Raw genomic sequence first — 27652 nt, 5'->3', positions numbered from 1 at the left:
AAATTCAAATTCAAACTCTCACAATGTTCCTTTATGAACTCATCATGTTATATTTAATCATGTTGGGAAAGAAAACAGATCACGAGACAAGGAAAGCAATCTGTTAACGACGATCACGGATCTAGACAAGAATAGCTGATACTATTTTCTTATCGATGTAAATATAATTCAGAAATAAAAAGTATCCTTATGCTTTAAAAACAATCTCACTTCCTAATGAGCTTAATACGGTCTAACATTTTAACGGAGCAGACCCCTAGGGGCATGGCCGCGTTGATGATCATGTTCTGATGTTAAGATATTGTGGTTCGGCTCAATAAGTCCACCCATTTTTTTGTTAATGATGAATATGTGAGATTATTTTGAATATATAGAAATTTTTGCTATATCAGAGTTCAGTTTTCATTTATTATAGTACTCCTACTATTTATTAATTTGCCTTCATTTTTTGACATGTTTTGGCCCGATTGTGTGGCTGGGCACCAAAATTCAGTCTGACCCCTCATGTTTGCTACCTCCAGGTAAATGCAGTATATATGATATGTGACTCACACTATTTTTAATATTTTTGCTAAAATAAATATATTCCATATATGTCCCATTTTTTTCATTTGATCAATTCTTCGTCATTACAAATTAAATCTCATTTACTTTTTATTAATATATGATTAAAGTAAATTCTATATTTTACTATTTACTTATTTCACTAACATTTAATAAACTAATAAAATATATAAAAGTGGAATTCATATTTCGCAAACTTTATACACGTACTACATCCTTTCATATTTCTTAAAACTTGTCCTGAATCAAAATGTGACACATATGGAGTTATAATTATAAAATAAATCATACAACTAATTAATAGATGGCATTTGTCGTCATGAATGAGATCTACCAATATATGTACATTATTTATGTGGTGTGACTTAACTTAAGGTCTTTATTTCCATATATGTTGTTAGCCTACTAAACTAGGACACTATACAAGAAAGTTTAGACATGCTGAGAATCTAAGATCACAAGACACTATTTGCTGGCTCATTGCTTACGTACACATGCATACAAATTTCTTATATTATAGTAAAAGTTTATTTTATTAGGTGAGATTGGGAGAAATATTACTTCAATCAATTTAGGGCACTTCAATTACTCTGACTTCATATCGCATGACGAAGTAAAACAATAAGGAAATACAATAAAGGATTCTACGAAATAGTTATAAGTAATTAAGTAAAGAAATCCAACAAAACATGACCAATTGAGAGGGCATTCGGCACAAAAAATTACGTATCTAGCGGATTGTTTGATGGCCACATCTTCACCATCAGGACACTTCGTCGAACCTACGTACTCGATAAGGAGGAAACGGTTTTATCGTTTTCAATAACGACATCGTCTTTGCTACTCTATTGTTTCAATTATGTCACACCAAGTTTCTAACATTTGCTGAGTAATTTACATACATGTTTGGAAATTGATATGCATAACAAGAAAATTGTATTAGTTCAGTTATTTAAAAAAAATGACATTTTTTTATAAACAACAAAATGTTTCAACTGCGAAGCAAGCATGCAGTCTATATCAAAGGCAGCACAAAACTCAACCAGAGAGAAAGCAAAAAATTAATAGAGATACATAAAATAAGAAACAACACAACCAACTAAAAGAGTGAATGAGATTATGAGAACATAGTAGAGTTTAAACTATGATCCATCATAAAAGACATTTACACCACCGATACATATAGGTGTACATTAATTTATACTCCATGTGAATTGAATTATTGAAATAACATTTTTTCTATTATTCTTCATGAAAAAATTGCCAAGTAGTAGTAGTATTATAAATGTGTGTTGACTACAAGATCAAATGAGACCCGACCAAGTACAATATAAATATTAAATATGATCATTTAAATCCCAATTTGTTCATAGCCGCATACATATGCCGAACATATGTAATTACTAATTAGTTGAATAAAAGCAAATTAATTATTTTAAAGTTGAACAATAAAAGTTGTTACGTGCACGAAGGCCTTCATTAATAAATGGAACAAGTTGTTCGATCATTAAATCCTTTCATTAATTGCGATGGCTAAAATGTCTCATGAATTTAAAGTTTGTTGCTTACTTTTCCTTGAAATTTCAATTAAATTTCGCGTCAATATCTATGTTCGTTTAATTTCCTTTAAAAAGAAAATCTTAAAAAAGTGGGAAGAGGTACGCATAATTTATGGTTGGAAACCTATTTATGATAGAAAAGAGTGTTTACCTAAGTCTTATCGAAAGAGATGTCCTATGGTTTTTTTCTCGTGGTGTAAATTAAGGCATTGAATGTACCATTAAATTATATACCTAACACAAACCACTCGCAATTAAGAGTTGGTAATTAACCATGGACAATGACTCCAACTTTAATTACTCTAAATCCATTTTTTTTATAATTAATAAAAATAGTTGTTAGTTGTGGCCAAATTGTGGTTGGTCATGGTAAAATACTTATATTTTAATCTCTTACTAATTCATAACGAAGTTATATGATTAGTACTCCTCACCATTTAATTTTAAAATAGATTTAGGTGGAGTGAATATAATGATTAATGAGATCTATTAATCTTCCACATAAAAATGATGAAATTAGTCATTTTTTCACCAACTTTGATAGGACGACGAAGTTCTTAACACGCTGTTTCTAAATTTAATATCAAATGTTCATTTTTTGTAGGTTTTTTTAATTGAAAGATGTATATTTGATGTAATAACTATTTAGAAAAATAGGAGTGACGAATAATCATTTCTCAGAGTGCTATTATTTATCAAGTTGGTTAATGTTGATATAACACTCATTTTTGCATCTATAAAAAATTAATGGCTTTGATTGAGAAACCACAACTTATTTTTCGTTACTAATAATTTGTTAATAATAAGACTATACATGATACGGAATATTTTTTTTTGTAAATTATCTTAAAGGAAAGTATTGACCCACAAGAAAATTGAATGTGATAGAGGCAACCCAACTGGCCATGGGCCATTAAGTAATAAAAATCTCAAGTCCAATAAGTGATTAACGAAAAGCCCATGTGCATGAATTTCGTGATAGACTTCTAATATAAAAAAATTCACTCAAAAATTAAAAATTCGACGATTTTATAAGATCTCTTTACCAATCCATATGCTCAAAAAATACAAAGTTTCAACCATACACTATTACATTTGTTTAGTTCATTCATTGGTAGCTACTAGAGCCCCACTCCCGTCATCCGCGAATAGTACTCTCATTTCTTTCCAGCATCGGTATTAAAAAATATTAAGAAAAGTAGGTGAAAAAAAGTTAGTGGATATTAGTCTCACTTGAATATATTAGTTTTAAATGATATGTTAGTGGAATGAGTTAGTAAAATGTGTGGCTTCTTTACCATTTATAGTAATTATGAATCGAGACTCCTATTTACGGATGAACCAAAATAAAAAAACGGGATCCCTATTCGCAGACGGATGAAGTGCATTGCATTACCTCAATAAGAATAAAAGTACGATAATGTTTTGTATACGGATGACACAACAAAGAAAATGAAAGCTTTTAATTTAATACTCCATTTGTCCCATACTTCTGTACGTGTTTAAAAAAAATAATACTATACTTTCTCTCCCAATAAATTTATTTTGATAGTTGATTGATAACTCCAACCTAAAATGAAAACTATTATGGTAGCAATTTATTAAAAATGATCATCCCAAAAGTCCCAATTTAGAGTACTGATTATAGTAAGTAGCAATTTATTAAGAAAGTCCCTATTTAGTGATTGTGTTCTACCGTTTACTGGGCCCACTTGGTACTAATAGTTGGGCCTTGATGGGCTAATTATCCTAATTCATTGGTTCTTATCATGTGATGGTGAATACTAGAATGATGAGTGCGATTTCATGATATCAAGAAAGCATTAAATAAAAATAGGCAAAACACATTCGTAGGTTCTTGTATTTTAATAAAAATATTTATTAGGTCCTCATATAATTTTTTTCATTTTAATAGGTCCTTATACCTTTCTCATAAATTTCATCACATCCTCGTATAATTTTTTCGTTTTAGTAAGTCCTTATACTTTGATTATAACTTTTATTAGGTCCTTATACAAATTTTTATTTTAAGATATTCTTTTACTTTTCTCTTAGATAATAATTTATATTTAATTAAATTTAATGAACCTTTTAATTTTATTATTTAACTTGTCTTATGATTATAAATATTTAGGGAAACGTATCTTTCAATATATATATAAAAAATAAATTGAAAATTCGGATAGTTATTCTATAAAAAATTCAATTTTAATCTTCAATCATCACGGTTAATCTTTTTATTATTCTCTACAACTTATTGAGATTATTAGATAATAAGATGATATTATCTTTATAGACTATGCTAAGTTAAATAATGGAATATTAAAAAGTTCATTAAGTTTAATTATATTTAAATTATTATCCAAGATAAATGTAAAAAGTCCATAAAATAGAAGATTGTACAAGGACCTAATAAAAGTTATGATAAAAGTATAAGGACCTACTAAAATGAAAAATTGTATGAGGACCTGATAAAAATATTGTGAAAATTATAAGGATCTATTAAAACGAAAAAATTGTACAAAGACCTAATAAATATTTTGATTAAAGTATAAGGACGTAAGAATGTATTTTGTCATAAAAATATTACTACTTCATAAATTGCACTAACAATTAGGCCTTGATGGGCCCATTATCCCAATTTTATGACATAATTTCTTTTTGGGCCGTTCCACAAAGCATATTCTATTCAATCATTTCAGCAGCTAATCATCATCGTATTAATGGAAAGCATTAAATAAAAATATCACTACTTCATAAATGGTTTTTCCCAATTTTTTTCACATAATTATGTCATTTACCCAATTATTGGATTGCTTTATTCAACTATTTGCTTAATTTCACGTCTTTGTATCATTCTAGTTTACAACACATTCAAAAAAGTGAAATTATTATTTTAATGATGTATAAAACATATACAAAATTGAACTTTTTTTTTTCAGTATGTGACTCTGTAAATAAAATTTCTTAGCCCAAGCCCACTAAACCCTAAACCCTGTGTCCCTTTTCTTCTCCGACGCGTCCTCCTCTTTTCTCCTGGGAACGAATTGCTTCCTCTTTTCCGACGAATCCTCTCTTCTTTTCTTCTCCGACGAAGATAATAGCAAAATGGGGAAGAAGAAGCAGAAGATAATACTACCGCCTGACCTTCCTCCAGAAGTTCCCGATGAAGAAGTTGAAGTTTCTGACGAGGATCTCGATTTTGTCCACCAGCATTCAGATTATGCTAATTTTATGTCCAAAATTGACACTCCTTCTCTCACCAAGTAAGTTCTTGTCAATCAATCGCGTTCTTATCAATTTAGGCATGTTAGTTGAGTAGCTGATGCAATTATTTGTTCGAACCCTAGGCATGTTAGTCGAGTGGCTGATGCCAATGAAGGAGCTCTGGAACTGTTGTATGAGAAGAAGTTGAGGAAGAAATTGGAAAATAAAGAGAAAGAAGAGAATACGTTGGAGGTTGATCCGATTGATGCGCTTCCGTTGAAAACGGCGGATGGGCAGTTATACTACAGAAGAGGTTTTTTGTTTTTAATATTTTTTTTTGGTATTTGATAAATGGATTAAGCTTAATGTGTAGCAGTGATAGTATTTTTAAATTGTTTTTTGCAGTAGTGAAGGAGCCGAAAGAGGCTGCAGAAGAGTCTGGGGAATCGATTAAGGACCCTGCTCTGGTGAAGCCAACGAAGGCAGAGAAACGGTTGAAGACTAAGAAATTGAGGAAAGAGGCGAAGAAACAAGCTAAGGAGGAGGAAGTGCAGCAAACTCCTCAGGAAGAAGTATTGGTGCGTGTGTCTTTATTATGTGTAATCTGTTGATACAGTTGAGTGGATTATTCAAGTGGAGATAGAATTGGAAAGAAAAAAGAGGTGTTAAAAATTCATATTCTTTCTTGGTTGATTCAAGATGCAAACCAATAACTTTAAAGTGTTGACATGATAAAAGCTTACGATGTTATGAATTCCATAGGATTGTGAAGTGCAAACACTTTCTTAATCTTTTAGCCAAACCATCAATAAGATTAGTAGAGTTTTGATAATGATGCAAGGTTTTGTGTTTCACTAATGCAACCATATAATTTCTGGGCTCTTTTTCAGCATGCATGTTTTGTTGTTTCTTTCTTTTGATTTGAATGTTCTGAATTGTTTGAGTTTATTGATTACTCTATGTTATTCTCGTATTTACTAGTAAAGAATCTGAATTGCTGTATGTGACAAGAAAATTTGAGTTATTTACTTTTAAGAGGTGACTGCTTGGTATTTGAGTAGCTGGTACGGGCTGTATCTGAATAAAACTGAGCAACCAATAATAGGGTAACAGATCACAGCAAAACAGTGTAAATATTAAGTTGCAATCATTCATAACATAATATATCCATATTTCAGGATGAAGTGAAAAAAGATCTGACAGCTGAAGAAGCAAATGAGAAGAAGAAATATAAGTTTGCTGAGTTGGGTACCACTCTACTTGCTGATCCAGAGTCCAATATTAGGCTTTTAAAAGAGATGCTGGAGATTTCAAAAGATGGAGACAGTTCCATTGTCATACTTGGGCTTAAATCTTTGTTGGCTGTCTTCAAAGACATCATTCCAGGGTGAGCATGTTGCGAAAAATTCTGTTTTCTGCCTACTTCAGTTTCTGTTGCATCAGTGTTTGTGTTGCATAGGTGTTACTCTCTATTTTCCAATATTGCAGTTATCGGATCAGGCTGCCTACTGAAAAGGAACAAGAGATGAAGGTTTCAAAGGATGTTAAGAAGATGAGATTTTATGAGTCCACGCTTTTGTCCGCATACAAGGTTAGGTTTCCAATCTTTAGTATTATTGCCCAGCGTCAAATAACCTTCTCATTACCTTTCTCCGAAATTCCGATAAATCAGTAGTGGACTACGGCACAATTATACTCCTGTACTGACTATGTTCTGTGTAACTATTTTCAGGCTTATGTTCAGAAGTTGGTAGCACTGCAGCAACAAACAGCTTATCAACTTGTGGCCACCCGTTGCTTATGTACTTTGCTTGCAGCAGTCCCACACTTCAACTATCGTGAGAGCTTGTTGGCTGCCGTTGTTAAAGATATAAGTTCCCAAGATGATGTTATAAGGTATATAGAGTTAAAAAAAATCCGTTTTATCTAATATAGTTACTTATATTCATAGCTGTTTTTTCCCTAAAAAATGTTAAAAGTATAAGGTACTCCGTAGTTTATATGAAGTATTTGATTGCATATAGTTTCCTTTTTAGGTAATTTATGTCAATTGTTGCATTCTCTTTTCCATGAACATGGGTGTGATATTATCCACATGACAATCCAAAAATCATCTAATGAAATATAAATTGTACTACTTCTTTCTCTCATCTGATTGATTTTTAGCATCTTTCTTTTATTCTATAACTTTCAACTACTTTGCTTGATACTGACATTACTTTTTCCTTGATTTTGATAGAAAACTTTGTTGCTCGGCCGTGAAGTCACTTTTCACTAATGAAGGCAAACATGGTGGTGAAGTTACTGTGGAAGCTGTAAGAAGGATTGCAGAACTTGTAAAAAGCCACAACTGCCAACTGCATCCAGATTCCTTAGAAGTAATAATCTATCCTGTTTGATGGACTTTAGGTGTCTTTGCTAACATATTATGTTGTTTATACTATATATACCCTAACACAGAATTTAAAATGCCTACAAACCAGAAAGAACTTTTTTGTTTATCGATATAATTTCATTTAGTTTTGGTTCCTTGTAACGAATCTATTTACCATTCAACCTTGTAGGTTTTCTTGTCTCTGTCATTCGATGAGGATCTTGGAAAACCGGAAAGATCTGATATGGATAAAAAAGCAAAATACAAAAAATTCAAGAAGAGAAAAGGTTCGGATGAGTCAAATCAGAAACCGGAAAATGACAGGAAGAAGAGTAGGAAAGAGATGATGTCAAAGACTAGAGAGGAGGTATATATCCGACTTAAGTGTTTTGTGCTTGTTTGTTATGTTATCTCTGACATTTGGAGACTTGCAGGTAAATGCAGACTACAAAGCCGTTTCATCTGATCAAGATCCCCAAGAGCGAAGGAAAATGCAGTCACAGACTCTCTCTGCTGTATTTCAGACAGTCTTCCGCGTACTAAAACATACTGTGCAGCCAAAGTAAGCTTCCTGTTTTAGGAGGTGAAGATGATCAGCAGAGTTTATGATGGAACTTTGTAGTTATCTTAGTTATATCAATGCACACCTTAGTCTCCTTGCATTTAATGAAGTTTTATGTAAATTGTTCCGAACCACTTCAAGAGAGCCAAATTGTTCCATGTTATGCTTGTTGCAGTCTGTAGTTTTGAGCTATTTGTTTGATTAGGAAATTACTGCCAACCTTATGTCCACTTGTATTTTGATGCACAGATCTGAAGGTTCGGTACATGGTGCATTTGGAAGCCATCCCCTACTCGATCCTTGTTTGAATGGAATTGGAAAGTTTGCTCATCTAATTGACTTGGATTTTATGGCTGATCTCATGCAATGTCTGAGAAAACTTGCTGGGAATGGCAATAAGTCCGCAGATTCTTCCGAGAATTCCTCTTGTCAGCTAACAGTGTCGGAACGGTTACGGTGCTGTATTGTTGCTTTCAAAGTGATGAGGAACAACCTAGATGCTCTGAATGTTGATCTACAGGAGTTTTTTATCCAGTTATACAATCTTATACTCGAATACCAGCCAGGAAGGTCTGTACATATCGCTCCGAATCAATCATAACTGTTACTGTGTTTGCCTGCTTTTGCTTTGTTGGTTTTAGCTGTCCGTCTTTTATTTCTTCATTTATTCATTAAGTTTGAATCTCCCAGAAATTGATCATCCTCAGGCATCTGTTTTTTTGTGTATGTTAGTAAAATAGGAGTATCACTTAGTTTGACCTACTTCTGATGCATTGCTTTATCTGAAATATCTTTTGAGGTTGTTGATTTGCATCTTAGGATACTCTAACGTGGAAGTGGATATAATATCAGCTCCAGTTACATTGTAACAGTGTAAATTCTATTGTTTGTGGCTTATTTTGTTGGACTCGAGTCATATTTTTGTGGCGCGTTTTGAGTTTTTTGTATTTTCGGCTTAATTTGCATTGGGGACTTCATCATTAGTTTCTGAAACAGGGATGATGGGGATTTGTTGGCTGAAGCCCTGAAGATAATGTTGTGTGATGAAAGACAGCATGATATGCAACGAGCTGCTGCATTTATAAAGCGGTTGGCTACATTTGCGTTATGCTTTAGGCCGGCTGAGTCCATGGCTGGTCAGTTTTCAACTTTGGAATACTGAAATTATCATTGTTGAGTACTGTTTCCATAATATTAATTTCTTATTCGGGAAACAAATTGCAGCACTGGTCACTGTGAAGCATCTTCTTCAGAAGAATGCTAAATGCCGTAATCTGTTGGAAAACGATGCTGGAGGTGGATCTGTTGCTGGTGCCATTGCAGTAAGTCTTTATCTTGATAGTTTTTGCACATAGCTTCTTGCATTTCAGTTAATGCTGATAATTGTTCGTATAATCGCAGAAATTCCAACCTCATGTGCTGGACCCGAACCTTTGTGGCGCACTAGCTTCAGTCCTTTGGGAGCTTAACCTTCTGATGAAACACTATCACCCTTCTGTTTCATCAATCGCGACCACTATCTCAACCATGAACGCCAACACAAACCAGGTCTTTCGTGTCCATGCCTCTCCACAACAAGCGTACACGGAGTTATTAAAGGAAAACGAGTCATTTGCCACACCTAGTGCCATAAAAAGAACCAATAACAAGCGAAAGGTAAGCGACAGCGTGCCTGTCCAAGGATCAGACCTAAATTCTTCAGATGAAATTGATGAAAATGCAATTAGAAGTAAACTTTCCAAACACTTCTCATTGCTACGCGATATCCAAGAAAACGAGAGGTTAAGATCCGAGATGGACCGCACAAGACAGTCTCTAAATCTGTACGAGACGTACAAGACGCAGAAGAAGAAGAGGAAGACTAGATCAAATTAAGATAACTACATTTTCATAGATGTGGTGTAGTAAGAAGCAGTTTTGTAGTGTTAAATTATGTAGACTGTCAGAATTTTGGTCCAAAAACACACAATGATACTCAAATCTTTCATAATTTGTGACAATATAATTTGATTGAGGGAGATTGTATTTTTTCTACACAAAGTGAAGTGATGGGGGATCTATTCACATGTATCTATATCTTTTGACATGTTTGGCTTGTTCGAAAATGTTTAGATTGAATATTGAAAATTTCATTCTTGAAGACAACCAAAACAAGATTTGATTGCATGTGGTGGCAGCGTGAATCAAGGGCAAGAATATGAGAAAATTGGTTATTGATTGTGGTTGACAGTTGCATCTCTATTTATTATTATTAACCTCTGAAACAGCTTCTTTTCATACCATTCTTGTTAATTACTTGTTTAACTATTATCGTCCCAAAATTTTGGGAGGCTTCCATTGCACCATAAATGAGCTAATCGCGGAATTCAAGAGATATCCATGTTATCAATCATTGGTAGAATTGAACTAAGTAGATCTCTCTATTTTTTATTCTTTGGGATGGTGGGAATTATTTGTAAGAGGCGAAATACAATTTGGACATTCGAGTTTTCAAGAATAAAGTTCGTACGTATTCGAGGGCAAATTATTATAAAATCACGAAGTTTGGATTTATTCTCAATTATCATATGGTCGAAAATTCTGATCGAGTATATGTAATATATTTATGTAAATTTTCAACTAAACGGTGTCCATTCCTTTATGACTAAACAACATTATTTAACTTATTGACGGTAATGTTCATGCATATTAGATACTCTCTCTATCTCACAATAAGAGTCACATTTTACTTTTACCATAAATGGTAAATAGGTCTCACATTCTACTAACTCACTTCAATCACATTTTACAATAAAACTAATACTCGCTACATCTTATAATAGGAGTCACATTTGATGTGGGCACGAGTTTTACGAAATGTTAAGAATAGTGGATTGGAAAAGTAGTGAAATATGTGGACCACTTTTATATGGTAAAAGTAGTTGGAGGTTGCTTGTAAAAGAAATGATTTTAGTGGAAATGTGGACCTACTTACTATATATATGGTAAAAGTGAAATGTGACTCTTATTGTGTGACAGACTAAAATGACAAAATGTGACGAACAGAAATGACAAAATGTGACTCTTATTGTGGGACGGGTGGAGCATAAAAAAGTGGGTCACATGTTCCACTAACTTGGTCAACTTACTATTCTTTACATTTCTTAAAACTCGTGCTCACACCAAATGGAGTATTTTTGGATCGGGATCCCCTGCCGTGCAAAATGCCACAACAGGGGATGCTGTGCAGATCAAAACCATCCATTGCTGAAATTAAAAAAATATATAAAAATAATACAAATATGTAAAATTAATACAAGATGTGGATCTACACCGCAGAACCTGTGGAATTTTGCAAAAGGGGATCCCATCCATATTTTTCTTGATAGATTTTCAAAAATTTTGGACGAGATAGATTTTGTGGATTCTTATGTTTCCAACAATTTTGTCATGTTACTGTATACATCGTCTAAGTTCGTGTGATCGTGTCCACTAGCCGTGTAAGATACTACTAAGATGGTAATGTATTCTTCTACTTGTAATTATGGATTATTGATAGTTTGATTAAGCTACGGCATGTCTTGCTAATTAAGTTTAGGATGGATGCAAGGACATTCTTGATTATGATGACTCAGCAGAATCCATAACTGCAATCATTAGTGAAAGATTTTTAAAATTTAAGCAACTTCATTACAATCTTAATAATGATATCGTATTAGAAAAAAAAATGGTTGTGTTTTACTCAATGACCATATTCACCAATCTTGTTTCTTACAAGAAAATGGTAAAAATTACTTTACTTACAATTTTGAATGCAAACCCACATGATATATAGGACAAATATAATTTGTGCGTAATTAGTGAATTATTGGGAAAAAAGAGAGAGAGAGATCATGTGATGTGACATAGCTCCATATCAAATCCCAAACTGGCCAGGTGACGAATATCGGATAAAAATAAAATAATCCAGGTTGTAGTGGGTCTAAGTAACTTTAATAATTTATAGGTTTGATTTTCGAAATCAATTGATTGATTAATTAGTTAATTAAAATCCAAAATCATGTGGGTCATCCTCTAAAAAAGCACTTTGCATATGAAGACGATTCGTTCCACCACTTGGCATGTCTGTTATAGATAATATTTTGCAATTTTTTTCTATCTCAATGTTCTAATTAAAGTTTTAAAGTACAATCGAACAGTCACATTCTTCTGTTAATTAGTTTATTTTAGTTTGTATGAAATGTAACGGAAATAGCAGTGGGAAAGTGTAACTAATATAATGATTCATGATTAGAAGTCCTCTATGAGAAGGGAAAATACATTGAAAATCTTCTCACATTGACCTTAATTATCAATTGATGAAACTTAAATCTGAAATTAAAGTATTCCAGAGTTAACAGATTCTTAAGTAAAGGGAGAATCCTCTTCATATTTATGTATAAAATCGATGACTTCGATCATTACATACAATCTTAGTTAGGATCTTAAAAATAATCTTATCGGAAGTATCCCAACATGTTCATACTTAATCAAGCATAAAGATGTTATGAACTTTCACTAAATTCTGTTTTTGCACAAAAACTTTAAAATTTGTCTATAAATTATTAAACTATTGATTTATTCTGGATTTACTACAAAACTAGTTATTCCCTCCGTTCCTGAAAAGTATGAACTATTTTCTTTTTAATCCATCAATGAAAAGTATAAACTTTCTAATTTTGGAAACTACTTTCTCTCTAACGAGGTGAGACTCATTCTCCATTACAATACTTTAAAAAAAATCTTTATATGTCTCTCTTAATTTTTCAATTATGCATTAAAACTCGTGCTAAATCAAATTTTTAAAATCTTTGGGGAGATATGGATTATTAATTTGTTACCCCATGATTTTTGCAATAAATTTTGTAAAAATAAAATGTCAATTATATTTTTAATTATTAGAATCATATTAAATGCATTAGAACATATACCATTAAATATATATCAAATGAGGATAGAGCTCATATAAGATGTTCTATAAGTTATTTAAGTACTATCACTTTCTAAAAGAGGATATATATAAAAGTTGAATGAGAGTTGCTGTCTTTAAATTAGGTAATACTATGAAGTCATCAAAATCCTAAACTATCTTTTATTTTATAATTTTATTTTGATTTTAAACAATGAGATTAATTATATTTCACATGAATTGAGAGAGTATAATTTATTTGTATATAATCGAAAGTATAGGGAATATCCGGTCAAATTATAATTTATATTGCGCGTAGTCAAAGTTGATGCTGCATGCTAGAGTTTTAAATGATCATAATATTTAGGATATATTTGAACATTTTAGTACTAAACTTCGTTAAAACAAAATTTGATTTTCTTGGAGGTAGAGCAAAGTTTATTTAAAGTAAGCTTATAATTAGGATTGTGAATTGCACAATTCAGGTTATCACCACGCTAATTACGGCGGCTATACTCAAGCATTCATTGAATCGATTATAAAGTCTTTATGATCATGCTTCTTTATCTAAAAAAAATGGATTATTTTAATTAGTTGTAGTTAAAAACGTTTTTCTACGTACCTATATTGATAAATGATAGTGATAACTCCTTAGCAAATGTTAATTACAAATTAGAAACGTCTATATTAATTGTTTTAGGCGGAGAAAAAAGAGAGCTATTACTACTAGACAATACACCCTAACAAAATAATCAAATTAAATCGTTGGTTAAAATTTTGTCTCAAACCTGGTTTTGATAGAATCCCAGTAATTAATTTCTTAGCCAGTCATATTTTATTTAAAATACACATACATGATTGGTAAAAAAGAAAAAAAGAATCTTAACTTTTTTTTTTGTGATTCAATGAAAACGTCAAAAGAGTTTTACGACTATTCATTTTCTTTTAAATATTTTTATTTTTCAGAAATTTATATGCCGTTATATACATGGGGCTAATTTATTTACGATTTCCGCACATTAAATTCAATTACATTATAAAACAATTAATTTCCTCTCTTAGAACAAGTAAATTAATTTTCCTTTCCTCCCTTAGAACACACGCCGAAAATTTTCTTTTTAATTAATAAGTTATATACTTTATACATAAGGCTTTATTCCTTTAATATAACTATCCAATGTATTCATGTTTAAATATATCCTTTTGAGAGTTTTATCTTCTCCTTGCGATTCTATTAACTTAACCTTCATTATAGAGATGCATTTGTTGACTATTTCATTAACATAAAAATGTCTTCTTGATTTAGTGTTGGCACAAAGATAATAATCAATTTAATAGATGAACTATTATGAATATTTTTCGGTTGCAATGATAAGATACTTAATCTAAGTAAAATATATGGTTAGTATTTCCTTGTGAGTCTAATCTTTGCTATGACAAAACTAATTTTAATTAATTCAATTTAGATCATTTCGAAACAGATCTATTGACGCCCACTCCACAACCCCTAGCTCTAATTTATCATTATCTTCTCTTGCGAGATTCTATCTATTCAACTTTCACTGTGGAGATGCATTTATGGATTATTCCGTTAATGTAAAAGTATACCTTCTAGATTCACTGTTGGCGCAAAGATAATGGTCAGCTTGATAAATTAAATGTTACAAATATTATCTTGTTGCAATGATACCATGCTTAATCTCAGGATAACATATGGTTAGTATTTCCTTATGGGTCTAATCTTTGTCATGACAAAATTAATTTTAAGTAATTAAATACAAATAAGTAATTTTGAAACAAAGTTATATTAAAAAATTTAATTTTATAGTGATGATCGGCGTCGACTCCGCAACTCTTAGCTCTAATTTATCATTATCTGCTCTTGCGAGATTCTATCAATTTAACTTTTATTGCGGAGATGCATTTATTGGCTATTCCGTTAAGAGAATTACATATTTAGGACCTATACTTATCACGACGTACATTTGCGGTCCCTATACTTGCAAAATATCATTTGCGGTTCCTATACTTGTATTTATGCACGTTTTAAGGTTCTTTTCTTTTTTTTGACATTTTTAGGACTAAAATACCCCCAAATAAATGAAGGACAAATTTATATACTATTTTCTCTCCTTTTTCTTTCTTCTTCATTTTTTCTCTTTCTTCTTTCTGTAAATGACTTGTATAATTAAAAGAAAATTTGAGATGAGACATATTTGAAGAAGGAAATTAGACAAATCAAAAGTTCAGCTAAGAAATTTATTTTACATTATTTTGTTAGAATTGCGAAGAGAAATTTTTGATGTGAGAAAAGGAAATAAGATTAACAAATCCATAATTTTAGTTCTAATTTTATTATAGATAAAGGAAAAAGAAAGAAGGAGGATGAAAGAGAGAAAATAGTGTACAAATTTTTTCTTTGGGGGTATTTTCGTCCAAAAAAATATCAAAAAGCGAAAAGAACCTTAAAACGTGCATAAGTACAAGTATAAGGACCGCAAATGATATTTTGCAAGTATAGGGACCGCAAACGTTCGTTGTGATAAGTATAGGTCCTAAATATGTAATTCACTCTTCCGTTAATGTAAAACTATACCTTCTAGATTCAATGTGGGCCTAGTCAATTTGATAGATTACATATTATGAATATTGTTCGGTTGCATCATATGATACGTAGTTAATCTCAGTATTACATATTACGAATATTGTTCGGTCGCATCATATGATACGTAGTTAATCTCAGTATCAAATCTCAGTATATGATACGTACTTAATCTCAGTATCACATATGATTAGCATCCCTAACGAGTCTCGATTATTGCCATGCCAAAACTAATCTTAATTATACAAATCACATAAATGTTTCAATTTAATAGTAGTAGTGATTGGCGCCCACTCCACAGGCCCTAGCTCTAATGTATGATTATCATTTTCAACCATATCCGTACAACACAATGAGATATTCCTCCACCAAAAAAAACATTTTCCTAACGTGACGAAACTACCCTCGCCGAAAATGACCATTTCACCCCTCCATTTCGGAATCCGATGCTCCGATATCGGAAACAACAAAGCGCCACCGCTAGCCACGCGGCGGCGCTATTCTCCAAAATTCAGTCACCGTTACTTTCCGTTTTCCTCGCTGTACGAACCGTACACACCATCGGTATCCCCATTTTTTATACTCGTATATACATACATTCTCCTGTATTATTATACTCTTTCGCCGATTTCAAAATTTTCCAGAAAAAAACTTCAAAATTCAAAATTCAAAACTCAAACACGAAATTCACACATCAGAGATGAAGAAAAATACGTTTAATTTCTGTTTTCCGCTGTCGTAACTTTTCTACATCATCAGGCACAAAAAAAAACACCTTCAACAAAAAAAAAAGCCCTAGCCTCTCCGCCTCTCAACTCTGTTCACAACAAAGTATATACAATCGAGAAGGCAGAGAGAAAAACGCCGGCGCCGATCTAGTATAATTAAAATTCATCGGTCGCTACAACTGATCGGTGAGCGAATTGAGCAGATCCTGCGCGTCGATTCCGACGCGGAGCGCCTCGAGCACGCGCTCGAAGATGAGGACGTGGCAGGGGATGCGCAGCACGCCTTTCTGCTCGTAGCCGTACTCCTGCGCCGATCGGTTGAGCAGCGTGACGAAGATCGGGTGATTGAGCAGCTCCGCGCTCACGACGAACCGCTCCATCTCCTCGCCGACGTAGACCGGGAGGTGCCCCTCCGGAACGCCGCCCTTCCGCAGCGAGGAGGAATTGCAGCGGCGCGATTGAGATCTGAGGAGGCAGTACTGCGAGGAGTCGCCGACTCTGGATAGTCTCCTCATGAGCTTCTTCATAGATCTCGGAAATTGGGGGAAAATGGTGGAAATTGAGAGAGCGGTTTTAGTGAGAGAAAGTGAGGGTGAGGGGAGAGAGAGAGGGGGAGAAGGGGTATAAATAATGTTGAACACAGAAAGGTTATTGAGAGGTACAGATATGCGTACTTGGCAGGTACAATTATTGTTTGCTGAGAGACTCTCTTTATTTTATTTATTTACCTAATTTCAATTTAATTTAATTAATCTGGTAAAGAACACACACATGTTTTCCTGGAGTGGGGATAGCAATTGTCACGGAGTGGAACTAGCGATTTTGCGGGAAAGATAAATCTTGTGATACCGTGACTTGACGGACTCGCTCTCTCGTTAGTATCGCCATGGCCAAATTGATTTCACCTACTTTAGATAAGGATGATTTACCAGAAAGAGATGAACTTTTTGTTCAAATTTTGTATTTATTTTTAATTAGTTTATGGTAAAATTTTGTTAATGAAATTTTATTTGATATGGAGCTCAGAATTTCACGTGGATATCGCCGTTGATGAGTTAACTAATGTTATCTACTCATAACGAGAACAACATCGTTCGACTGAAAAGTACAAATGTAATGTGTTTATGTGTGTGCGATTAGAATTTTTTTTTTGGTAATTACCAAGGGTATCCATCGGTAGTCCAGTGACTATTCCTCGCGCTGATTTGTAGGCACCTTAATGGGTGGGACAGCTGGCCCAAAGATTTTTAAAGCTGCTCCACTGAGAAAAAATGACCACTTCATTAAATCTCATACTGATAAAAAATGATACTTATTATGAAACAAAGGGAATATGTTAAATCTCCCCTACTGAGAAAAAATGACTAACTTATCATAAAACGGGGTGAGTATGTTAAATCTCATACAACGACCTACGTATTATGAAACGGGGGGAGTATATTAGTTGTTTTATTCATTTTTTGAAATTATAGAAATAGTGAAAGGATCAAATTTTGGTTTTCAAAATTGAAGTGAATTGTAAAGTTAATGGATTTAATTAGTAGAAATAATACTTGAGATATTAAAATCAAAATAAATAAGTATATAAAATAAATAATGTAATGTGAATTGATAGTGGTCTCATGGATGATGCTCGACGTGTATATATATATATATGGGGAGTACTAGGGTGCCCCCTTAATTAGAGTCACAACGTACATTCAATCTGGTGCTGCCATGTGGCACAAAACATGCAATATTTTAAACACAAAAATGCAATCTAGTTGTACATGCATTTTCGCAGATTGCATTTTTGTTGTATGTAAATTGCATTTTATAGTGTTGAGTTTTGCATTTTCACATAAATTGCATTTTTATTGTTAAGTTTTGCATTTTCACATATAAAAATGCAATCCGTCTATATATAAAATGCAATTTAAACAGTCAATATCTAAAATGCAAAACTTAACAATAAAAAATGCAATCTGCATATAACAAAAATGCAATCTGCCGAAATTAATTTATAGCTTCTACAAATGCGTATTGCATTTTTCTCGTGTACAATATTGCATTTTTCGTGCCATGTGACAAAGACGTGGTTGGATGTACGTTGTAACTTTAAAATTAGTTGTTATACTAGTACACCCCTATATTATATATACTGTAAACATTTTTGTTTATATTAATGCAAGAAAAATTAGTAATACTACTAATTTTCATAAATATAGTGACAAATTTGACTTGGGACTAACTTGTTTAAAATGTTCATTCGCGACTTTAGGAAATTTCATAAATTGATTAATTTATTGACCAAAAATTGAGAGTATTACAGGTACCGATAAACTGTCAATTTAATTAAGTTTCTCCCCAACCTCCTTTGTCGAATCACGAATGTGGTCAATGGCCACACTCTTTGAATGAAGTCATGAAATTAAGCATGGCTAATTTAGTTTTAACTTCTAATTATGTAGCATATTTACAGCCCCACCAAATTCTTATGTTGATGATAAATCGTTTAATTAATTGTTGATGGAACGACATCGAGTTTTTAAAATAGGGTGGTGATACTAAACATAGTTACATACATCTCTAAAAATGAAATACTCCCTCCGTCCCACTTAAAATGCAACATTTGTGAATCGGCACGGGATTTTATGTAGTGTTGTTTTGTGAGTTAATGAAGAGAGAGTAAAGTAAGAGAGATGAAAAAGTAGAGATAGAGTTGTTTCTATTTTAGGAAACGTTTCATTTTTAATGGGACAGACAAAAAAGGAAAACGTTTCATTTTTAATGGCACAGAGGGAGTATATTTTTAAAAAATATATCTGATTATTTACACTATTGATAAATTATTAAAACAGAATAATATAATTGTAGTTTTATTTTTGCTTTTATATACTTTTGGTGGATTGAGTTTAATTTTTGCCTCCAGATAATTATAATGGAAAACGAGAGATAATATGGACATTTCTAATTGTTTGATATCATAGTTAAGTTTAACTCAAAGTCCAATATAAGACAAGGGCCCTACCCAATCTTACCAAAATTATAACTTTAACTATATTTATGTAACCCATCAATTTGTCAAGTTAAACCATGTTATTTAATATACTATACAAATTTAAATAATTTATGTTCTATCAAACAATAAAAAATTATATTTTTGCATATTTTGACATGAAATCCGTATTTCTTATTTTATTTTACATATCTTCTCAAATCTGATCATCTTTTAAATCAAACGAGTCCTATGTATATTTAAAAGCATTTGAAGATTAATTATATCATTACTTTTTAGAGGTATTTATTTTATAATCGTGTGTTGAATACAATAATATGCCAGAAAAAAAATGTAGAAACATGTAGTTATCCAGAAAACACTAAGTAAAACTTTAAACTAAAAAGATGAAAAAATTATGGTAACTTAATTTGAGAAGATAGTATATAGTCTTGCAATCCATATACATTATGAATGTAGTAATGATATTTCAACTACACAAATTATATATATTGGCAATTTGACATTATAAAAGATAACCTAATTCTAGGCTAGAATATGATTAATTAAATTGGTATACATTATAACATTATGATAAAATAGCATTATACAATCATCGCCACGCGTCAGTATATTTTGTTGGTCTAATTTAGATCTCATTCAATTTCTACGAAATTTAAAAGGGGTGGTCACAGTCACATAATTAAGTAAATTAGAATAGTCCAAAGTTGAATAGAAAGAAATCGCTTCCATAACTGTCGGTATTTGAATTTAAAGAAATAATGTGACTTGCCCACATCATGATTCATGACACACACTTAAATAAGTAAGCATACATGTATTGAGATTTTAAAATGAAATAGGATGAATGTAGAGTCTATAGTATTTATGATAATTTATCAACGTATCTACCCTATTATAAATGACAAATAGTCCTACTAGTTAGCTAGACATTTTTTACAATATATTTACGTGTTAGAATAATTTGGCAACGTATCCACCCTATTATACATGACAAATTTATGTCTGTGATTAATTATAAAAATGAGATTGGTTTTGGAGTACTATTGGAGCTAATAGTATTCCCAAACCAATCCCACTTTTAATTAATCACAAACAAAAAATTATTATGTATAATTAGCTCCAACAGTACTGAAAAAGACTAAAACCAATCCCATTTTTAGTTTTTGAAAAAAAAAAAAGCTTATCTTTAGATTTACACTGAACCCAAATCCAAAAGGTTTTTAAATTTTGTGAGTAAAAAGGGGTATAATATAAGGAATTTTCTTGTAAATTTGAATTTAGTGTAAGTGGTTAGAGTAAAATCTAGTATTTAATATGACATTTATACTAAAATGAGTTTGAGTTTAGTGTAAATTGTTGAAGATGCTCACTTAATTAGTTCTTGCCATTTTTTAATGTAATATTATCAGATTTTTAGTATTTTGTATAAATTATTGTGCAAAAAACTCTGTTAATATTATTTTGACATCCTTCACTTGAGCCCGAATATAAGTAGCAATTAACACCCAATGACTAAATAAATTTTTTACCTTAATTTGCTTATATGTTATGAACAATAATTGTATTAGATTAAGCCATAGTCCAATGGTGAGAGACAGTGTCCTAAACTTGATACAAAATTATTTAATGTAATGATTCTGACAGTTGAGTCTTGGGGAATTCTCAGATCCAATTCAGACTCAAAAACGAAGTGTATTCACATTGATATAGGCACAAGGGCGCCGACGAAATTATTAGAGTATATATATTCAACTAATTATTTATCATCCCAGTTATAATTTATTTTAAATCAATCATTAGCACTAGCATATACGTGGTTTACAAGAACATAATCATGTCACGTTGGAGGGAACTCTATATTTATTAATACATAATACGCGTATATGCGTTGTAGTTTCATGATATTAATTTAATTTCCACAATTTAAAGTTTGTGATAATCATTTAATATTACATTTATATTATCAAATTAAATTTAATACTACATAATACGCGTATGTGCGTTGTAGTTTCACGAAACTAATTTAATTTCCATAGTTTAAATAATAATATTAGTGTGTGACATCATTTAATACATTTTTCATTATATACCGTATTAAATTAACGTTGTTAACTCTAAGTATGGAAACTTCGTATCAATAATTGAATCCTTGCCTACTACATTTTCGAAGCATTAAAATTATTATCGAGAAGAAATCCTAGTTTGTATTATCTAGAAGAAGAGGGTACGATCATTAATGAAATCAAAATATTGGTTGGCATAGTTTACATAGATCATGTAACGGTCAATCAATGTATAAGATACATAATAAATACTACCAAGGAACTAAATTTCTGAATATTCTGATCACACTAGTAATTACTATCGCCGAGACTTGAAGACAACGTACCCAAATTCTTGTAGGAAACTATTGATATTTGTCGATTGTTATTTAGAAAGAAAGATCATAATTAGGTAATCAATATTATATTATACTCCTATTTTGTGCAAATTATCAAATAAATCATGAAATATGGTCAAATTTTGGCATGTCCCACACTTTTCAAAATATGAAAAATGAAAAAAAGTTTGACATTTTCGCAATTATCATATCCTTTCCATTTTTCGGTGAACAACATGTTGGTTTGAACACATGGAAATTGGCGCTGCACAACACGACAATGTCTAATTAAGTTCAAAAGAACGTTTTATTCATGTGTTTTAAACCGACAACCGCATTAGCACGTAAATAGCTCAAAAAGAAAAGTAGTGCCACTAATAAAAAAAAAAAGACACATAGTCTTGGTATACAAATGATATACGGTTGACATATGGTGTGGTTGATGTTGGTGTCCAAAATTTGTGTAGATGTTGAAGCGGTCTGAGCATGTTGATGGAGTAGGAGGTGGTGTCTTAACGTAGTAGTTTCGTCACATATTTTTCTTTCGACTTTTCACTTTGTCCGATGATTAATTATATTTATAGCCAAAGGAAAAAAACAAGGCCGTTTGACTCAAGGAAAATGATAAGTCGTATAAAAGTGGTCCTTGTAGAGAAATGTATAAAAGGATTGATATCGAATATTATGAACTTTTTCGATTATGAAAATGTAATTCTATATACTAGAACTCATATTAGCAAGTTAATTAAAGATAAAATAAAAAGATTCTAATCATGCTTATTACTGAATCGAGAGGCTATACTTTTGAAGATCAAGAGATGTCATGCATTTTTTTCTTCTCTCCTTTAGTTCAATCTTCCATTTGTAACTTATTCCTGAATTAATATTATAAGTATGTGGATAAACTTATCAAAGTGTAACTAAATAAGAAAGTGGATTTCTTTTATTCTAAATCAAAAACACAAATGCTCTTTTCTAAAAATGATTAAGAGCTTTTCCAAGGCAGTAACACACCTTAATTATCAAAACATCTTTATTTTTCTTGTGTACTGTTTTTGCATTTAGAATATAACACAAGTAATTTCCATCTCTTTTATGTTCACTGTTAAATATCGGGTTAGGATAAGGACCAAAGGGTCTCCAGTTTAGATTTACCCATCGAGCTAATTATAACCACAATTTAACCATTGCTCAAACAAATCTTAACATTATACTACTATCAGAGTTAAAATTAGTCCTCAGGACCGGGCATGTGATGCGGTCTGCCTAGGACGCGAATGCATTGCCTATAGTCGGCGAGACAGTACCGCAAAAAATAAATTTTGAATTATTTTTTAATCACAAATTTTTCAATAAATACAACACTAAACCAAATGTGCCTTCTCAATGTCGGAAAGTCGCAAGTGAACATTCTCTTATACGCAAAGAACAATCTTATGCGGGCTCATGCTCCATGCAAGAAGATCTCTTCGAAGAAGTTTGGTCCTACGCGAGCATATTTTTTGCGTGGTTTATTATTATTAATAATGTAAATTTTTGAAATATAAATGATTTAACTAATGTAATTTTGTTATGTAATATTTGTAATATAGTAATTGATTATGTCATTTATTTTATGGGATATTACAAGCTAGAATTAAAATAATTTACACGAGGGTGATACAAGCAAACAACCTAGTGCCAACCCTACTTGACATTGACAAGTTTTTGAACCAAACAACATAAAAATATGCATTTACTCTTTCAGCAAGTTATGGCCATTTTTCTTGTTTCTTAAAGTTTGGTAGATATCGAGAACAATAGAGGCTGTCGATCCCGTTGTAAATCTATTTTCTTGTCTAATTTACCTAACTCGAATTCTCTAGCTACACCCATTAATTGCACTATCCTAGCATTCTAACACATTCTTGGAATGTTCATTTAGTGGTGGGCCCGATAATGTAAAACAACATAATTGATATAGTTTTTCTTTTTCGTAATATTATTCAAAAATTAATTTTGGCTTAAATATCTTTATTTAAGAATTTTACAAAACAATTATATAATCTCTCGTTTAATCTTTATCCTTATTTAGGTCAATTAATTATTAATATATACGATTTTTCATTCAATTATTAAAGATAAAATAAATTTACTCTAAATCATGTGTATAATTATAAAATTTTATAGGACAAGGAAGTAAAAATTAAATAAAGGTATACATTTATACACATGAATGTAATCAAATGCAAACTCTATATAATGTACAAACTCCAAACTATAATTTGGACTGTTAGAAAATGTCAATAGATGACAAAATAATAGCAACAAAAAATGTTAACATAGTGTCAACGGTTGACACCGTACTGATATTGTGTTGATATCAAAATCTAGAAATTTTACACTGTGTTGCAATGTTTGGAAATTGTATAATATATAGAGTTCATTACCCTTTATACACATCCGATATATTTATACATATCCAGCGGGGCGGATGCAGGAAAAAAAAGAAAGGAAGCATTATGTTCACAAAATTTTATACCATAAATTATACTCCCTCCGTCCCCGATTAGGAGTCACACTTTGACCGGACACGGGTTTTAAGAAATGTAAAGAAAAGTTGGTTGAAAAAGTTGGTGGAATGCGGGACCCATTTTTTATATTGGTTTTATAATAAAATGTGAGTGAATTGAGTTAGTGGAATGTGAGACCTACTTACTATTTATAGTAAAAATGAAGTGTGACTCTTACTTGGGGACGAACCGAAATAGAAAAGTGTGACTCTTAATCAGGGACGGAGGGAGTAATTTTTTGATAATTAAAATTATTAATAAATATTTTTACTTGACATTAATTTGTTCACATGAAAGGAAGGATTATGTTCACATCAAGTCATTACAAATCCTTGGTTGATCTACTTATCCTTGTATTAATACTAAGTACAGTGAAAAATAAATAAAAACTAAAGTAAAAAGTGTGGCAGAAGTGATATCACTAAATATCACTTTACTTTTTTCCATTATCTTCATTTTAATTTATCATCACTTTCCGTAGTCCGTTTCAGTACAGTTGCCACAATAAAATGATAAATCAATCACGTCTCTATCCAACTTTATTTGTTTAATTTTTTCACCCAAATTATTCCCCTCGTGTGAAAAATGTTATCCTTTTTCCAACTTTAACCAAATTTAATTTTGTGGGTGTCTCGATAGTAAAAATTAAATTTAAAATAATAAAATATCAGGGACTATAAATATGATAACTGTCCTATATTGAGGTTGAATTCAAAAAAGTAAACATTAGTATTTTATAATTTGATGGATTTATTAATTGGTTAAAGTAGAAAAGCTACAGAATGTGTTCATCTCGTTTGAAATCAGGTCACACCTCACTTTATTTACTTTTTCTTTAATTTAGATCCCACTTTTTGAATGATATTCGGCTTTGGACTTAAAAAAGTAAAAAAGATGTGGATAATAAAAGTGCATGAAATAACAGAACAAAAAATGTGACATGCGTGAATTGATATTCACGGGAAAAACGTAGAAATATAAATATAGATATTAGTGATTATTCAACTATCGGCGCTCATCACAGTGTCTAATTGACTTCTTCATAATATCACTACATTTTAAATACAATTTAATTAAATCATAAATTAGTTTCGTTATTATTAATAATATAACATAAAATTATGATATGGGAAATTTATGACAAATTTCACATAATTCCGAGTTGAATTTGAAATAATTATATATATTCAATAAAAAAATATTTTTTCTCAAATACGTTGATATTTAATATAACACTTTATTAATTTTCTAAATTACTACAGAATGATTAGTATATAATATACTTTCAATCAATTAATATAAATTAATTTTCAGTGTAAAGTTTTTTTAAAAATTCAGTTATGTACTTGTGTACATTTATAGCCATCCTTCTTTTTTATTAGTAGTATGTAAATAATGTAACTATATATTCTTGTGGGTTTTTGTTTCGATCAAATCTCGCTAATGATTGGGCTAACTAAATTAAGAAGTACTAGTAGTGTATGTTGTCATAATAACATGCATAAAACAAAAGTTTTAACCCCAACTAAATTAAAAGTATACCAAAGAGGGTAATGGTTGGACATAAATTATCTTAATAGGTTCTGACAAAATCATCAAGGTGGACGACATGTAAACCCCACTATATCAACACATTCAAATCCAAAAATCAACAAGTTGCTGGTGGAGGTGGAATTCCATCTGTAATTCCTATATAAATTAATACTCCTATAAGATAATAAACAATTCCAAAAGGAATGATTCATATAGAAAAAAGATTAGCTTAGTGTGAAAATAGAGAATATTTTACAAACCTCCAATTCCAAAGATATAATAGTACTATGATAAATGCATCTTCTTGTGGTTGCATTCAAATTATAATGAGCAAAATTTCATTTTTTTTTCACTACAACTAATTTCTTTATATGCATTAATGATTTTATATATTCAATAATATACACTATTTTCACATTTTACAAAAAAAGTGTAGTAGTAATATTCTAGATAGCTGGCATTTTCCCACAACAAAATAAATTAATTAATAAACATTTTCGCCTGTTGTTATAATTTCAGACCCAGACAATTTTTTCTTTTAGGGGCAGACAATATTAATAGTGCAACCTCATGTTGCAGTCTACGTCAAAAGCATGCTCCTTTTAGACAAACTTTTTGAGGTATTATGAACAATAATATCCCAACTGTAATTTATGTTATGCCAATTTTAAAATAAAAATTGTCTAAAAATGTATGTCTAGGGCGATTACTCAATCCAAATACCTAAGACGAAATATATCAATGAAATAGACTATTTTTATAACTAGCAAAATTATGTAAGTATTAATGTATTATTGGTTACAAATTGAACAAACATTCATATTCATATTTGCTTATGATTAATGCTAAAATATTCATATCATGATTTTCCATACAAAATATTTTAATTTGATAATGCTATAAGTTTATGTTTTATACTTTAGAATATTAATAAATAATTAAATAAAACAATTAAATGGAGTACTATTAATTATGAGTGGCGACGCGTGTTTTTCTTGATATGTGTGATTCATCTAACTTTCTTGCTGGAAATTAATTTTCCAGCTCCACAATCATATTATTAAATCAGTCCATCATCTTTTGGTACTATATGACATCTCATATGTCATATTTAAATCAATCAATATTGATCCCAAAATAATACTACTAACATGTAGTAGGAATTTAGCGATTGATGATTCTTAATGGGTATGCACCATACATTTGATGATTTGAATGTAAATAAATTTATAATAATTTAAATCTTTATTCATCGTTTAGATATTGCCAAAACCTTATTTAGTCGTAGTGTAATTAAGTTTTAGTCCCAATAAGCATTTAAACCTAATTAGTGTTTTTTTTCACCGCGCAATGCACGAAATTAAGTTTCTTTTGTCAATTTGCCATAAATATATTAGAATTTGCCGCATTTTTAATTTTTGGAATATAAAAATAGCGTATTTTTTTTATATTGAAGATGCACCTTATTAATTGCGTTAATTAATATCTTCTTCTTCGCTGTCACGGTATCAATGTTTACAAATTACAATCATCACGAGAGAATAAAAACATTCTAGATATATTCTCCAAAATATCACCGGAATTATCACACATCAGAAAAGAAAATAAAACTGATTGCACACCGCGTTTCAATTATTATATGTAATCTGATTCTCTTAATTAG

At 31.1% G+C, this 27652-nt stretch overlaps 2 protein-coding genes across 3 annotated transcripts; one reads left to right on the top strand and one right to left on the bottom strand.

Moving 5' to 3' along the window:
• The first annotated feature begins 5085 nt into the window (after positions 1-5085).
• Positions 5086-10284, top strand: LOC125196395 (nucleolar complex-associated protein 3). 2 transcript variants are annotated; one of them, XM_048094889.1, is made up of 13 exons: positions 5086-5389; positions 5474-5643; positions 5739-5908; positions 6509-6717; positions 6819-6921; positions 7063-7226; positions 7570-7708; positions 7895-8071; positions 8139-8266; positions 8516-8836; positions 9263-9402; positions 9491-9588; positions 9668-10284. In XM_048094889.1, the coding sequence occupies exons 1-13, from the start codon at positions 5232-5234 to the stop codon at positions 10139-10141; spliced, it is 2451 nt and encodes an 816-aa protein (XP_047950846.1). In that variant the 5' UTR covers positions 5086-5231; the 3' UTR covers positions 10142-10284. The 2 variants fall into 2 exon arrangements, with proteins under 2 accessions (XP_047950846.1, XP_047950845.1); XM_048094888.1 differs by having other exon boundaries at positions 5736-5908.
• A 6212-nt stretch (positions 10285-16496) lies between these two features.
• LOC125196281 (auxin-responsive protein SAUR71-like) lies at positions 16497-17147 on the bottom strand. The gene has a single exon (XM_048094733.1). The coding sequence runs from the start codon at positions 17048-17050 to the stop codon at positions 16697-16699; it is 354 nt and encodes a 117-aa protein (XP_047950690.1). The 5' UTR covers positions 17051-17147; the 3' UTR covers positions 16497-16696.
• Positions 17148-27652: the final 10505 nt, after the last annotated feature.

This window comes from Salvia hispanica, chromosome 6, assembly GCF_023119035.1.
Source record: "Salvia hispanica cultivar TCC Black 2014 chromosome 6, UniMelb_Shisp_WGS_1.0, whole genome shotgun sequence".
Lineage (NCBI taxonomy): Eukaryota > Viridiplantae > Streptophyta > Magnoliopsida > Lamiales > Lamiaceae > Salvia > Salvia hispanica.
This window is presented reverse-complemented; position numbering and strand designations above follow the sequence as displayed.

What these genes read in the sequence shown, in the direction of transcription:
- LOC125196395 (XM_048094888.1), top strand. Translation starts at nt 5,232, where the DNA reads ATGGGGAAGAAGAAGCAGAAGATAATACTACCGCCTGACCTTCCTCCA. An exon ending in CGCTTTTGTCCGCATACAAG is followed by an intron (nt 6,922 to 7,062) that starts GTTAGGTTTCCA and finishes AACTATTTTCAG; the next exon opens with GCTTATGTTCAGAAGTTGGT. An exon ending in GCCGGCTGAGTCCATGGCTG is followed by an intron (nt 9,403 to 9,490) that starts GTCAGTTTTCAA and finishes AACAAATTGCAG; the next exon opens with CACTGGTCACTGTGAAGCAT.
- LOC125196281 (XM_048094733.1), bottom strand. Translation starts at nt 17,050, where the DNA reads ATGAAGAAGCTCATGAGGAGACTATCCAGAGTCGGCGACTCCTCGCAG.